The sequence below is a fragment of the Periophthalmus magnuspinnatus genome, chromosome 4 (genome assembly GCF_009829125.3).
Source record: "Periophthalmus magnuspinnatus isolate fPerMag1 chromosome 4, fPerMag1.2.pri, whole genome shotgun sequence".
Lineage (NCBI taxonomy): Eukaryota > Metazoa > Chordata > Actinopteri > Gobiiformes > Gobiidae > Periophthalmus > Periophthalmus magnuspinnatus.
Window position 1 is genome coordinate 16,715,514 of NC_047129.1, and position 16,682 is coordinate 16,732,195.

At 39.0% G+C, this 16,682-nt stretch overlaps 1 protein-coding gene across 5 annotated transcripts in view; it reads right to left on the bottom strand.

Annotated features, from left to right (window-relative positions):
- The window catches only part of fnbp1l (formin binding protein 1-like), a 54,246-nt gene extending 38,703 nt beyond the window's left edge, over positions 1–15,543 (bottom strand). For 3 of the 5 annotated variants that reach the window (XM_055221411.1, XM_055221409.1, XM_055221410.1), the window contains exon 1: positions 15,386–15,530. In XM_055221411.1, coding sequence (XP_055077386.1) covers positions 15,386–15,409 — 24 coding nt within the window. In that variant the 5' untranslated portion in view covers positions 15,410–15,530. Of the gene's footprint in view, positions 1–15,385 lie in introns of all 5 variants that reach the window. The other 2 variants (XM_055221412.1, XM_055221408.1) reach the window with 2 other exon arrangements.
- Between the last annotated feature and the right edge of the window lie 1,139 nt (positions 15,544–16,682).

The window sequence follows — 16,682 nt, forward strand, 5'->3', positions numbered from 1 at the left end:
TTCTGCCCAATTTTACTTCTGGCCTAGTGCTACTGACCTGTACTACTGTTCAAATTGGCACTTCCAGTTAAGTAGTTCTCCATTTAATTGAGTCTCCTCACTAAAACACTATGTACAGTAAATGGATTTGTGTGTTTGCATGCACTCTTTTTCTGTCTTATTTGCTGTAGAGATTGGCAGCCCTAAACAAAATCACACAACCAGCAGGAACACAACTTTAGTAATAATACATTTTCTTTATAAGCACCTTTCAAAACACCCAAGGACACTGAACAGAACAAGTTAAAACCATAAAAACAGGGGAATGGTCATGGTGGAAAAGACCTATATAAAAATGTGACCTTCAAGGCACTGTACAGCACTTTACATCAAGAAACCACTCATCCATTCCCCCACACCAGTGTATGCTGACACTGGGGGCAAGGTGGGTTAAGTGTCTTGCCCAAGGACACAATGACAGCGTTCATCTGTGGAAGCGGGAATCGCAACGCCAACCTGTGGGCCAGTGGATCTGACCGCTCAGCCAATCAAACTGCCAATCTTTAGCTCAATTGGCAGATGGTTTGCCCACTGATCCAGTGTCGTGCAGGTGAACAAATAAAAGACAAAACTGTCTTTGTGTCCCTAGTCCAATAAAATGCAAAATGTACTTTGAGTTTTAAACGTTGTGTGTTGCCTTTTTTCCCCAACTGAGTAACTTTGGACGCCGGGTGGTGAGGTACAGCTGAGCCAACAATTGCACGATTACTTCTCTCAGTTTTAGGCTCCTAGTGACCGAAGTAGAGTTACAATGGCAATTATTCATAAAGAAGCTGAACAAAAAGGATCTAAGCCAAGTCCATGTCATGTGGGCGTGTACACGGTCCATATAGAACAGATTGGCAGGGTCATTTTCCCAGCTGTTACACCATTTGCGGATGTCAGACACCCACACACTGACCCTCATGTCTGGGACAGCATCTGATGATGAAGTGATAGTCTCATGTGAATAAAAGAGAAGTTAAGTCCTCTTGTTCATCATTTATTTAAGCTAATGGTGAGAATTAGGGCCGGAAATTACATGGTCCCGAATGATTCAATACAACACACAACTCACAGAACAGATGCAGAGATACGGCGGTAATCAATATATATCATTTACAATTCTACATCGACTTATCCTTAAAAACATGATAGATGGGAGGATCATTTTTGGGGGTCAATATTTATAGCGGGGACTTTTTCTGCGTACTAGTGGGAAATTTTGCTTATTTTTCTGTTCTAAGTTGAAATTTTCTCATATTATGAACTTCTATGACTCATTATAGAGACAAACTAACTTGCTAACTTTTGCGTTCTGTTATTTATTTCTTGCAGCTCAAGTTTTAACCATATTGGACACTTCAAATACTTTTTGAGGAGAATTCTGCTTTATGGTTTGGTTTTGAATATTATCGCTTATGGTCTATATTTACTTTAGCAATATATAACTCTTCAAAAAGTGATATTGTGACAGGCCTATTTACAGTGCATTACTATTTCTAAAAAAAAAAAAAACAAATACACTATGGATTACTACACGATTTCTTCATTAAAACATTACTTGCATAAATATTTGAAATCAAGTCAGTGCCAACAACTGCCAATCATATTACATTATCAAGTTTGCTTTTTCTCATATCTGGAGTTGTGTTTTGTTTCATTCACACATGTTTAACACACAAACCCTGCATATTTAGGCTGAGCTTTTCTCTCAAACAGAAAACACTTGTGTCCAACTTGTGATGTCATGTGGTAATACAGGAAGTGCTCCACTGGGATTTACACCTTCACTAGAATCATTCAGATGATTTCAGCCCTGGACTTGCCAATCTCTATTGAAATAATGGTAAAAGGAGCTGTTAACTTGAAAACTACCGCTTCATGACATCACAAAGTGAAACAGAGCATTTTGAGGTTTGGAGATGTAGACAGACTAATAATAAAGAATTACTCAAACATGTGAATGAAACAAAACACAACTCCAGGTCTGTTTTTGATGAGGTAACAACATTATAACATGGCTTAAAGCTTGCAAGATTCAGTTTTGAGTAATAAGATCTTTAATATAAAATTCAAAAACATTAACGCTGTATCATTATATACAAAAAATCTGTTATTATGTTCACTCCTCTTAAAAATGCTCAGATGTGCAACAGTAAAAATGATTGGGAGCACCAGATAAATACCGTCTTACTTGAATTTGCTCTGTTGCGAACTCATTCCTGTATATTTTTATAAGAACACAATATTTTATGACCCGATTATTCTGGTCTACCATCCTCATGACCGCAGGCTTCAGGTGTGGTCAGGAATGGGCATTTCATCATTTAGACTGAGAACAGCAGAGAACAAGGGGATGGGTATGAGATGGTACAAGGACACAGCATCTCGGGTTTTTTTATGTTTACTACTTTATACATTTTATACACATACAGAAGACATCACATATATGAAGAAAGACAATACAATGGACAACACAGGGAACAGTATAAAAAAAAAATATCGTTTTGGTAAAGTGGTCACCTTTGAGCCACTCAAAGCACTTTACATCAAGGAGCCAATAACCTATTCACACACACATTCATGCAAGTTAAGTGTCTTGCCCAAGGACTCAACAGCATTCATCTGTGGGAGCTGGAATCACACCGCCAACCTGTGAGCCACTGGATCTGACCGCTCAACTAATGTTTAGGTCGAGAGAGGGATTCAAAGTGGATAAACACTCTACCAACTAAGTTACTGTCGCACATATGTGGCTGTAAACAAGAATATTACGAACATTCTTTTGCACTTAGCTATTTAAAAAAATCTACTAAGACCATTTACATTTATGTGGCAAAAACAATCCAAAGAACCTTGTGTTGATAAGGTGAGTCTAGCAGTAGCCTGAGCTATTTGAGCGGTCAACATATGTTTACCAAACAGGACCTTTTCTGTGTGAGGCTGTGACCAATCTGAGGGAGCAGGATGTGAAGACACAATCCCGTCCAGTGTGTCAGGGCCCATCTGTGTGACTCTCAAACAAACAGCTCATTCATGTGTTTACCTCACGCTGACTCAAGCATCTGAGCCACAGAGCCACTCAAGATGGTGCTCCATCTTAGGCTGTTTTCTGATCTATGCTATATTGATGTTTTCCTCATCTTATTTTGTTTTGTTCACACCTGTTTAACACACAAACCCTGCATACTTAGGCTGAGTTTTTATCTTAAACAGAAAACACTCTCAAACATTATAACATGGCATGAAGTTACTCTGTTCATGCTGTTTAAAAATGCTCAGATGTCCAACAGTAAAAATGATTGGAAGCACCAGAACAAAAGGTAAAACATAGATGTTAACTGAAAACTACCACTTCCTGGCATCATAATGTGGAACAGAGCATTTTGAGCTTTAGAAATGACAGACTAATAAACCAGGGTTACTCAAACATGTGTGAATGAAACAAAACACAACTCCAGATATGTTTTTGATGAAGTAACAGCATTATAACATGTCTTAAAGCTCACAAGAGTCCGTTTTGTGTAATATAGGGCCTTTAAAGACACTGAACTTTGTCATCACTATCAGCGCGGTCACCTAAAGTCAACAGTGTATTGGTTAAGCGTGACTTTTTGACAGTCCTGACATGTATTAATGGGAAAATTTATAACCTTACCTAATGTTGCATTGCGTAACTTTTTTAGAGGAGTGTATGCCGCCTGCTAGCCTCTATAGAGATGTTATTGCTTTACATGTTCCAGACTATGGCAATAAACAAATCTGTCTATATAGACGAGGCAGTGATGCCATCATGCCAGGCCAAGCTAAGTTACAGGTTTGTGGAGAGCCAATCCTGCTCACTGTAAGAACACATGTTTTCTGAGGTATTTTGAGCAAAAAACCCACCAAAAACCCCAGAAAGAAAGTGCTATATACACAAGTTTAATCCAATAACATGCAACATTCTTATTAGGGATGGGCCAATATGGGTTTTTTGAACTGATAATGTGGCTGATAATCGATATTTAGAGAATTGATATCGGCTGGCACCGATACTGGAACAGATATATTGCCCATCCCTAATTCTAAGCCAACAGCAATGGAGACAGGTGGAAGACTCTAACCAGAAATGTTACAGACTGCAACTTTAAAGGGCCCATATTACACTATTCTATGATCTATACTATAAACAGACCTGGAGTTGTGTTTTGTTTCATTCACACATGTTTAACACACAACCCCTGCATATTTAGAGTTCTTTTCTCAAATAGAAAACACCTTGTCCACCTTGGTCATGTGGTAATACAGGTAGTACTCCACTGTGTTTTCAAACTCTATACACCTTCACTAGAATCATTTGGATGTTTTCAGCCCTGGAATTGCCCATCTCTATTGAACTAAATATAAAAGGTAGCTGTTAATTTGAAAATCACCACTAAATGATGTCATAAGGTGGAACAGAACATTTTGAGAGACAGACTAACGTGTGAAAGAAACAAAACACAACTCCAGGTATGTTTTTGAGGTAACAGCATTATAACATGGCTTAAAGCTCACAAGAATCCATTTTGCGTAATGTAGGACCTTTAAGGGAGCATAAAACAAACAAAATTAAACAGCTGATATGTAGACATTCCTAAGAAATATAGGAACATCGTCTCTGCCACATCACTCCAGTTCCCCTTACACAGTGGAAAATGTCTGCCCTGTGTTCAGTGGAAACCTCTTCACGTGAGACTGCTTCAGAAAGAATGAGTATGGAGATTTGGAGAGTCATGTGACACAGACAGTGCCAGGTTAAAGGTGACATACACTGCTCCCTGAGTGATACTAACTAACCATTAACTTAGTCATAAGACTGCTGTATACAGCATCAGCATAACCACGAACGCCACCTCAGCCTCTGCATGTTTCTATGATAAACCACTTCCTGAGAATGTCTGTGTATTTCTTTCCTCCCAGTTTAGATCACACTCTCATCCACAAAGATTCCAGACGAACCTCATAGTTGTAACTGTCCAAGATCTTACTCAGGGGTGCAAAATCATAACTTGGCCTGCTCAGTATATACGGAAAAATACAGCTGCTGCAATATTGACTGACAATAACTGATACATAAATAATTATAATAGTATGATATATGACATGTTTCTAAGATAAATCAGTCAAATGTAAAAATTAATTAATTTGACTGAACTTGTGTGTATAAAATGTACATTAAAATATTGCAATAATATCAATATCACAATGCAAAACATAGTGCATAGTGCAGCCCTGCAAGTTGAATGGTTGTGATTGGAGACTTTCACATCAATTGTATATAGTTGGATAAAAATGGTACACCAATAGTTCCATCCATCCATTTTCTTCTGCTTTCTGGGGCAGACTAAGCAGGGACTCCGAGACTTCCCTCACCCGAGACACTTCCTCCAGCTCCTCTGGTGGGACCCCAGGCGTTCCCAGGCCAGCCGAGAGACGTAGTCAATCCAGCGTGTCCTAGGTCTTCCTGGGGTCATCTCCCGGTGGGACATGCCTGGAACACCTCCCCAGGGAGGCGTCTAGGAGCCATCCGGAACCCAGATGCCAGAGCCACCTCAGCTTGCTCCTATCCACGTGGAGGAGCAGCAGGTGTACTCCGGGCTCCTCACTCAATCTCTAAGGGAACACCCAGTTACCCTGCCGAGAAAACTATTTTGACGCTTGTATCCACGACCTTTCCTTTCGGTCATTACCCAAAGCTCATGATGATAGGTGAGGGTAGGAACGTAGATTGACCGGTAAATTGAGAGGTTTGCCATTAGATGCAACTCCTCCTTCACCACAACACTGCCTGTCAATCGCACGCTCCATCCTTCCCTCATTCGAGAACAAGCCCCCGAGATACAACTATAGTTAGGTGTCTAAAATGCAGATAATTCTCTCAAATGACACGCTCAAAACATTAACACATAAATAGCTAATTGGAATCACATATTTTTTCAGAATGTCATTTGGCTTTAACTCTAAAGCTATCAAGCACAGTTTGACATTAACTATAGGGCTCTCAAAAACCTCATGGGCCGTTTCCTGGGGAACGAGCAACCGTCCATGTCAAGTAGCTAGCTGAGTGCTAATGAGGAGAGGATTTAAATGTGTAGCATTGGGAAACAGCCTGGGAAAACTCCTCAGCGGTCTGTATTGTCTCCTGATATGCAAACGTGTGAGTGAGTCTACGGAGGTGAAGAGGAGGGAGGTAGGGCTGAACGATTTGGGAAAAATATATAATTTATATCTAAGAATTGCAATTGTGATTAGACTTGTGATGTGTGTTTTATTAATTCTGTTCAAAGTTCACATTTTAAACATATCCAGAAGATATGTCAAGTCAGATCAAATTTATTTATAAAGCAAATTTAACCACAGCTGTTCAAAGTGCTGTGCAAAGGAGATGTAAAGTGCAATCTTATAAAACAAAACATGCAAAAATACAATAGAACAATACAAATACAAGAGTACCGCACAGCTGGTGTTAAAAGCCACTGTAAACAAATTAGTTTTCCACAAAGATTTTAAAATATTTAAAGATTGGACTGTCCTAATACCCAGAGGAAGATTGTTCCAGAGTCTGGGACCAGCTACAGCAAAAGCCCAGTCCCCTCTAGTTTTTAGCGGGGACCCTGGAACTTCCAAAATCATCTGGTCTCCTGATCTCAATGTTCTACTGGAAACATGGCCAACCAGAAGCTCGGAGAGATAGGGAGGAGCCAACATAGAGACAAACCATCAGAATCTTAAAGACTGAAATCTGACCTGACAGACTAATCTAAAAATCACATTTCAGAACATGTTTATATAGATCTAAACTGCAGGGACAGCAGTTTGTATGCAGAATAGCATAGGGGATTGTGTTGTTTGTGGAGGAAATTGCGGTACTTCAAAAATGGCAGCCTTACCGATTGGCTAATTGTGTCCATTCAAACTGCGATTCTATTTTGATTGCTATTAATGTTGCAGCCCTAAAGGGAAGGACGGTCGTACGTGTCCGGGCTCTTCATGAGGTCTAAATTTATCTCAATCCATTGTGAAAGTTTCCTCTAAAATGTCTGTCTTTCCTCTGAGGTAGTTTTTACATCGACAAAGGCCGAAAATACGTGTCTGATAGAAGAAGTTACCGTAGTGAGGGGGTGTGGCTTTAAGCTTTGGGACAAAGCCAGAAAACCCCAGATAAACAGAACTGTTATTTCAGAGGAGCATGGATGTTGGATTGCTTCTGTAAATCCTTTGGGGCTGTTCAAATTCAAAAGCAAACAATTCAGACGTCTAAGCCTTACTAGCTTTAAACTCAATAGGGTTCAGAAAGGAATGGCTACCATGGATAACCACCATGTTTGTGGCAGTAGAGCATAGGTGTGTCGTGATAAATACTATATTGACTTATCATTCAATATACAGTTGAAACCAGAAGTTTACAAAAGACACATGCTTTTTTTTCTCACTGTCTGACATGAAATCAGACTAAACTTTCCTGTTTTAGGTCAGTTAGGATTACCAAAATTATTTCTATTTTCTAAATGAGAGAAGGATTTTTTAGAAAATTTTTCATTGCTTTCTTCAAAGTCAGACATTTACATACAGTAAAACTATTATGACTTTAAATAATTTGGGAAAACCCATATAATGTCATGTCTTTGGAAGTGTCTGATAGGTTTATTGACAGCATTTGAGTTAATTAGTGACACACCTGTGGGTGTATTTGAAGGCACACCTGAAACGCACTGCTTCTTTGTGTAACATCATGGGAAAGAAGAGAATTGTGGACTTGCACAAATCTGGTTCATCTTTGAGTGCAATTTCCAGATGCCTGAAGGTGCCAGGTTCATCTGTTCAAACAATTATACACAAGTAAAAACACCATGGGAATGTCCAGCCATCTTACTGCTCAGGACTGAGTTGGGTTCTGTGGCCCAGAGATGAACTTTGGCTTTTGTTCTTGTGTTGATATGCACATTTTGGACCAACATACCAAAGACCTTGTGAAGATGCTGCTGAAGCTGGTAAGAGTGTGTCATTATCCACAGTGAAACAAGTACTGTATCGACATGGGCTGAAAGGCCACTCTGCCCGGTTTGTCTAATATCAGTCTAGTTCTGATATTGATCATTTTAAATCTATTCAGGAAAGGTCCCATTCAGTCCTGTTTATGTGTTGTTTTTCAGTATCAAATTAGTGCACTACCAGTCAAAGGTTTGGACACACTTTCTCATTTAGTTTTTTTCTTTTATTTCCATGATTATTTACATTGTAGATTCTCACTGAAGGCATCAAAACTATGAATGAACACATATGGAATGTAGCAAACAAAAATAAAGTTCAAATAACTCAAAGCATGCTTTAGATTTGAAATAAATGAAAACAGCCACCCTTTGCCTAGAACTCTGGTTTGCACGTTTTGCATTCCTTAAACCTGACAAGGCACAGCTGTGAAGTGAAAACCATTTCAGGAGACTTCATCATGAGGCTCATTGAGAGATGGCCAAGGGTTTGCAGCGCTGTCAAAGCAAAGGGCGGCTAATTTGAGGATTTGAATATAAAATATAAAAAATATTTTGTTGAGTTATGTTACTTTTTTAATTCACTACATATGTTAAATGTCTTCAGTCTGTATATAAATAAAAATAAAATTGAGAAAACGTGCTGACATAGCTCTGTAACTGAATGCAGGCCGTCCTAATGAACACTGGTGTGGTGCAGTGGAACTGTGAGCTGGTGAACCTCTGTGACATTTAAACCTATTAAAATAGTTCCCATGTTGTCATGGCTGTGGGAACCTTCTATAAGTGTCAGTTGTGGGGAATTCAGAACAAATCCCTGGGAAAAGAGGCTGGGCCTGAGAGAATGGACCTGAGGAACAGCTTCAACATGGACTCCACAGAGCAGTGAGCGAAGAAGCAAACGGGGGACAAAAGGTGATAAGATTTATACTGATGTTTTTCACTCTTGTGTAGAGTGAGCTATAGGAAGTACTGTAAAACAAGAAGAAGTGAACACATCTGAACCAAATGCACAATGGGGGCTTGAGCTTCAATATTTTGGTCCTATCCAAAAGTCACTCATTTGCCTGGCGAGCTCTGAGCAAATGTAATCTATGAGAAGAGGTGGGTGTAGTGTGAATCAGGGATGGGACAAGAAGCAATATCATTTATTGTGATAAAAAGGGTTGACAATAATTGTTCATGGGAAATTTTATATAATTGTGATAATTGCCATTGTATCATCAGAACGTGCAGAAAAAAATTTACCCCCGGGCCACTCCCCTGTGGACCGGGGGGGACAAAGGGGTCTGTTGTCCCGGGATTTAGGGAGCTCAGAATTGGACTCTCTTCATATTAATTTGTATTGGAGGGGGGCCCATGTGAGACTTCTTGGCCCGGGACCCCCAAATTTCATTGCCCTGCTTATCCAAAATATTCTCCACTAGATTGTAGTTCTTTTCACTGATAAACTGTAATAGTATTGTATTTTTTATTGAAGTTATTCATACAATTAAAATGATAATTATTCATATCCATAATATTTTAAACTGTCGCAACTTTAATAATTGTTGTGATGTAATCGTTAATCACAATTATGATAACGGTTATCGTGACACTAATTTCAATAACGTCCCAGTGCCTTGTGCGAATAGGTATGGGAAGATATTGAAATTTGTTGTCAGAAAACAACTTAATGATTATATCACGATAATGATTAAAGTTATAGTTTAAAATGTTTCTGAACAGGTTCCATATTTAGAAAACTGTTTTCAATTCAAATTTATTTATATAGCACATTTAAAATAACTTCAGCTGACCAAATGCTTCACATAAAAGTAAACAAAAAGAAATATGCAAATAACAAGATACACAGGAAAACAATAAAACACTTAGATATCCTGTCTGGCTAGTATTAAATACCACAGAGAAAAGGCAGATTTTCAGTCTGAGAGGCTCAATAGTCTAGTACTTTGTCATAATTGAAAACAACAATGATCTATAAGAGACCATCACAGAGAAGTAGGTTTGTTCTGCACATTCTGGTGATGTAAATGCAAATATCTTTGTTGGCGATTATCACAATCAAATAAAATATCCCACAAAGGATTAATGTCAACTCTTTATCACAATAAAATATATTATTGTTTATTATCCCTAAGTTTGATGTAGTAAAACATCTTCACAAAATCTGATCTTTTTGAATGTTTTTGAGTGAAAAAAGCTGTTTATCATACAAGTGATCAGAGATTTTAGAACACAGTTGGTGAACCCAGCTGTGAGTCGCACACATAACACTGTTCACATGACTGACCATTTAGTGTCCTCCCATAAAACAGATAGCATCGTTTAAACTCAGCTCAGCAGGTTTAGAGCTCAGCTGATGTGTTTAGTACACAGCTATGCAAGGACCTCAGCTGCGGGACAATGCAGATTACACCCCCATAAAGTCTAGGGACTGCAGGTTTGTCCTATTGCACAACAGCATTCTACAGCTCAAGTGTCTGTTATGTTTACAGCGAGGTTAAAACCAACGAATCTGAATTGTGTGATGCAAGGGAAATAATCTATAGCAAGTTTTCACGAACATTTGTGTTAAAACATGGAAACACTACCCTTTTGTATTCACTTTGATTATCTAAGGAATTATGCAGTCTTTAAAGCAAAGCAATTGTCCCTTAAAGTATTTTGCCCTCCACTTCCTGCGTCTGAAAAGTATAGCACAACACATGTATCACCAATCCAACAGTAAGTGCATAACTAAAATATTTACAGCTAACCACCGCAGACGTGTTTACAGTGTTTGAATAGTAGCAGTTCATTCTTAGTGTATCATATTACTGTTCATTGTTTGAGTATCTATGTCCCACAAGGTCCATTAATCTTTCAGATAATCCATTACTTCCATCAGTTTGTGTCTTTTCCCACTTGTCAACATCATTCTGCCTCCCTCCACCCCCCTCCCACACCTCCTCCTCCCTCAGCTCCTTCATTTCAACCTCACAAGTTGCATGTTAGCACTTTTGGGATAATTAAAAGCGACATCCACAGCCACACCAAAAACATGTGCTCCCTCTTCTCTGACAGGTCCACATTGCATTAGTGTTGGTAAATGGTATATGATTAGATTTTTTAAATTGAACTTTTCCACCGTCAAGACACTCAAAGCTCGTTACATCAAGGACAACATTTACACACACAATCATACACCAATGTACACGGACACTAGATGCAAGGTGGCTAAAGTGTCTTGCACTTGGACACAATGACAGCATTCATCTGTGGGAGCTGAAATCGCACCGCTAACATGTGGGTCACTGGACCTGACCGCCCTGACCAATAATGTTTACATCGAGAGCGGGATTCGAACCGCCAACCTTCGGATCAGTGGGCAAACACTCCAAACTGAGCTACTGTTGGAATTTTTGTTATTTTAGATGTAATACAGTAAGATTTGAGCTGAATAAATATCTTCTATGGCTAATTATTGGTTCATTGTGCTATTCATTTGATGCAGCTCAGGCCTTTTAATGATTCTGTCTATTTAAATAATGTTGTATTGGGATTATCTTGCTTCGTTGTTATTGTGTCAGTGGCATAAAGCCAGTTCAATATTATCGTTTATCGCAGTACATCTCTGTAGACACTGGGCCTGTCATAATTGCTATTTATCGATCAACACATGACAGATGGGACAATCATATTTGGGGGTCAATATTTACCATAGTGCTTTGTTTGCATCAGTGAGGATTTTTTTTTGTTATTTTTTTTGTTATTTTTCAGTTTTACAATAACATTTGAGTTGAAGACGGTTGAATAAATAACCCCTATGAATCATTATAGATACAAACTCACTACTACAGTGTTTCATTCTGCAGTTTATTTCATACAGTTTGTGTTTTTTAACCATACTCTACATTTAGAATAGTTTTTTGGGTATAATTCTACTTTTTGTGTCAGTGGCATAAATTAGTTGCAATGTTATAATTTATCGTCTAAATTTTCATCAACTATATACAGTACTTTGTTATCGTACTGTGTTATCGTGACAGGCCAACGTGGAGTCAGTGCTCTCAGCCTGGCCCAAATTCACACCCGCAGTGACCTCCTGTTAGCATGAGCAACTGTTCAGCTGCTTTAGAAAACAACAGATTGACAGACTGCTATCAATGATGAACAATATAAAACAAAGCCTAATCAGCCAAAATGTATAAAATATATTTTTGCTTTTTAAGTATTCTTGATTGACACTACATACCTTGGATCCAGACTAAGCATCACAGTCTTAAATGTGACTCTAGTTTAAGGCTTGTGTTGTTACCTTCTGCTCTTGGATGATCTTTGGTCTTTCTCTTTGGCACGGAGGAGGACTTCAGCACTGAGAGATGCCATATTTGTTTTGAAACGACAGACCCTGATAATCCTCCTGTCAATCACACCCATCTGAACTCTCAGTCTGAACCAGATCTTCGTAAAAATTCGGAGAAGTGTGCATTCTTGGCTGGCCAGGCTAGGACTTTGCGGCTACATGGGCTTCTGCTCCACTGGGTTGCTCTGGGCTCAGCATGGAGGCATCCTGGCTCAAAACAGAGCTTTAATTCAAGACAAACTCTCCCTAATTTGTGTGAGTACCTCAGCGAGACTGAGGTCAGCCGGGGTAATAGAATGCACTGCTCCTGCTTTGAAATCCCTCAGTTGGGCAAGAGCCAAAGAACAGGGCAAACCCGATGTTTTATTAATATCACAAAGCACTTCTAAGAGGCTGCTATCAACAGAAAATCCCAAAGACATTTTTGCATTTTTGATTCAAGACTCTCAGTTTCTACTTGTAAAAACGAATAGAACGGAACATTATATTTAGTTACCCACTGAAGATAAGAGCCCACCTGATTATGTTTAACAATGCATTACCTAAGTAGTGCTATAAAAGGTTAACTCTATGAATAGGTTTGGAATTACTGTTAAAAGCTCGAACCAGCAGTTACATTAAGAACCATTGATTTTAGATTTTACTGGTGTCGAGGAGTTCACTCTTGCACTGCCTACCCATAATGCATACAGGGATGGGTTGCTTCCAGAGCCAGAAATTCAGGCTGGATTGTCCCGATTGAGATGTGATTACATGGCAGGGCTAACACAGCGAATGCAGCGGAGGATAATCTGTAATCAGCCAATCATGAGTAATCTGACATCAGACAGCCAACACATTAATCTCATCAGCGTCCGCGAGGGATTATGACGGCCAACAGCACGGCCTCTGTAGGAGCCTCAAAATGAACTGCAAGGATAACCACAGAAGAGATGTGGATTCTTATTGGTCAGTTTAATTCATAAAACAAAAGGTTATTACAAGTGTTAGCCTGTTATTTCCAAATGTACACAGCTGCATTCTTCTCTGCCTGTCACGAATGCATTCTGAAACAAGATATACTGGCTCAGAGATATACAGCGATAAACTGGATTATTGAAACTGCTTCATGCCGCTGACACAATAAGAATAAGGCAAGATAATCCCAGTGAACCATTTTTAAATAGGTAGTGTCATGAAAAGACATTAACTGCAACAGATACATACCTAAATGAACCAATAATTAGCAGCAAAATGTACTGTTTCAGCTTTAATCTATTGAATGATAAATTGATATAGTAATTATCATGACAGGACTAAAGACAAGTAGGCTATAGGCACACTGAAATCATTACACAAAAATAAGGAATGATGTAAGCGATTATGAAAGCAATTGTGTTGTCTCTAATCCAAGACTTAAACATTAACCCAATCTGTCTAATATTACTTCAACTTTCTTGATTTGACAACACAGCAGTAATTAAAGCTTAGAATCTAAATTATATTTAAAAAACAGATCTTGACCAAAAATCCATTCAGCTGTCATGGCAAATACAAGTTTAGCAGTTTAAATCACTGTTTTGCAAATGTTTCAGATACAAACATTATTATTATTATCTGGAGGTGTGTCAAGTAAGGGGCTGCTGTGATCCTGTGGTAGTAAACACCCCAAAACTGCACAAATTTATAGTCAAAATAAGCAACCTATTCCCATTCTATATGAACCAGCCATCAAAACAAGAACAAAACAGGAGGGCATAAACTGTTGTATTTGAAAACCAGGCATCACTTTATCTACCTGTTATATACACTTTATACAATTAATTAGTTGCTTATTAGAGAGACTTATCCATGCATTTGTCTTCAGTAGGTTAGATTACTGTAACGCCTGCTCACTGGCCTCGCCAAACGTGCGTTAAGACAGCTGCAGTACATCCAGAACGCTGCTGCTCAGGTCCTGACTAAAACTAGGAAGTACGAGCAAATGCGTCCTGTGCTCAGGTCTCTACACTGGCTCCTGTGGCTCAGAGAATAGACTTTAAAGCAGCTCTGCTTGTGAACATGTCTCTCCATGGACCAGCACCAAAATACATCTCCCACATGTTAGTGCCATATGAACCATCTCACACTGTGAGGACTTCAGGGACCGGCCTCCTGCTGGTGCCCAGAGTCAGGACTAAACATGGGGAATCAGCATTTCAGTTTTGTGTAGCTAAAACCTGTAATAATCTTCCTGAAGATGTGAGACAGGCCTCTACTTTGACAATGTTTAAATCGAGGCTCAAAACTGTTCTGTTTAGCTGTGCATATGACTGAAAGGGTTTTATTCTGCACTTTCCCCCTTTAATATTAATTTCATAATGATTATTTGTGATTACTTATGTTTTGATTTGCTGTAATATCTTTTTTTAATTCTGTAAAGTGTATGAATTGTGCTATACAAATAAAATTGCCTTGCTTATTACAACATCTTGGGTCACACATGGGCTCAGATGCGATGCCCCATGTCCCATTGACTGAAGTTAGAACAAAAGAGCGTGTTTTTCCAGTCAAGCAACGACTAACAAACCTGAAAGTTAAGAATCAACCAAATTAGCCCACTCAAACCCGTGGCTTAATATGTGTAAATCGGTGTGAATCTGTGTGTGTACTTCAAACTGGGTGTGACTGACGCGCTCAAAAAACACAAAAGAAATCGCATAGTAACTTCCAGATCTGCACAAAAACCGCAGAACAATGTTAGATTGGGTTAAAATAAGAGGATAAATAGGTTTTGACGGCTGCGTGACCTCCGCCCAGGCTGTCGTGCCCGTCCGCCCGCAGACTATTGTTCCGCCGCTGTCAAAGCTGTGAAGGTGCACCGCACATTAGCATTAGCACGCGCCGGCTAACTGCGCTAGCATCCCGTTAGCTTCCCACACAAAGCTAACAGGTAACAACACCTTCCCCTCGCTCTGTGAAGTGGCTGCGCTGAAAGAAAACCCGCTAAACAAGTCGCAAACAAGCAGGTTTAAGTTGTACGTACCCACAGTTCCGTGCCCCAGCTCATGGTAGAGTCCTCCTGATGGGTTCTCCACGGATTGGATGCAGTTTTCCCGGCTCTGACTGTCCCAAAGTGCAGCTGTAAACCCGGTGCTCCTCCTGCTCCTGTCCGGACTGTCTGCACACACACCCCGCCTCCTGCAGCTCTGTGGTGAATCAGCAGGACCACACCAACCAGGGGCCAACCAGGGGCCAATTACAGGTTATTAATAATTGGCTTTAATAGCAAAAGCAAGTATCTCCTCTTGAAAATTTGCCCAAAACAGTTTTCCTTTTTGTTACCAACTTCTGGAGATATTTGCAATGGCAATAAAGGGATGGAATAATATTTTCATAGCAGTAAAATTGATTTGACATTTGAAATTATTGCTATGCTAAGAGTAAACTATAAGCTTGGCACTTTTAGTCTTTTCAAATGTTTATTATTTTTTTTTTATGTAACTAGTCATCAGAAATAAAATAAAAGTGTATTGTTTTGTTGTTTTGGTTTTTTTGTTTTTTGTTTTTTGTTTGTTTTTTTGTTTGTTTGTTTTTCTATTTAGACTTGATATTTAGACTTTTATCTGTTACTTCAAATGTTTCTGGGAGTTTCTGTGTAACTAGTCATCAGAAATAAAATAAAAGTGTATTTTTTTTTCTTTTTAGATTTGATATTGAACACAATAGCTCACATGTTACATTATTATAGCCCACATTATAAATTACAAAGATTTTTAAAAATGAAATGAATACAAGTCTCAATAAAATTCAAAAACACAAGTAGGTCCCATGTCCAAAATGATGCAAACATACAAAAGAGGCTAGTAGTGGGTGCAAAGACTCCAGCTGTTGGTGCACAAAGGAGTAGTTCTAACAAGACCAGGACAGTAGTGGTGAGCCAAGAGGCAGCTCTACAAAGAAAACTGAGTATGGAAATGGTCATAATGAGTATGGTGAGTGTCAATGGACTTCTGGATGGATGATGTCATGCATAAACCTTTGGAGAGAGACTTATTTATGCAGGATTGGGCCTACTCAAAAATTATGTGAAAGATGTTTTGATGAAGAAACATTATTAGACCTGTATAGCATGTTTAAAACCTTTGTGCTGGAATATTTAAAAAGAACATGAATGGTCCAGGTTAACTTCAATTGACTGGTAAATTAACCCGATGAGTTTGTAAGTGGATAGCGCTCTCTGGTGGTAAAGATTTGTCATTACAAGCGTTGTCTGCGTGTGTGACCATCAGGGGGCGACATTCTGCCTGGGCCGTATATTCACACAAACACAAAGAAGAACA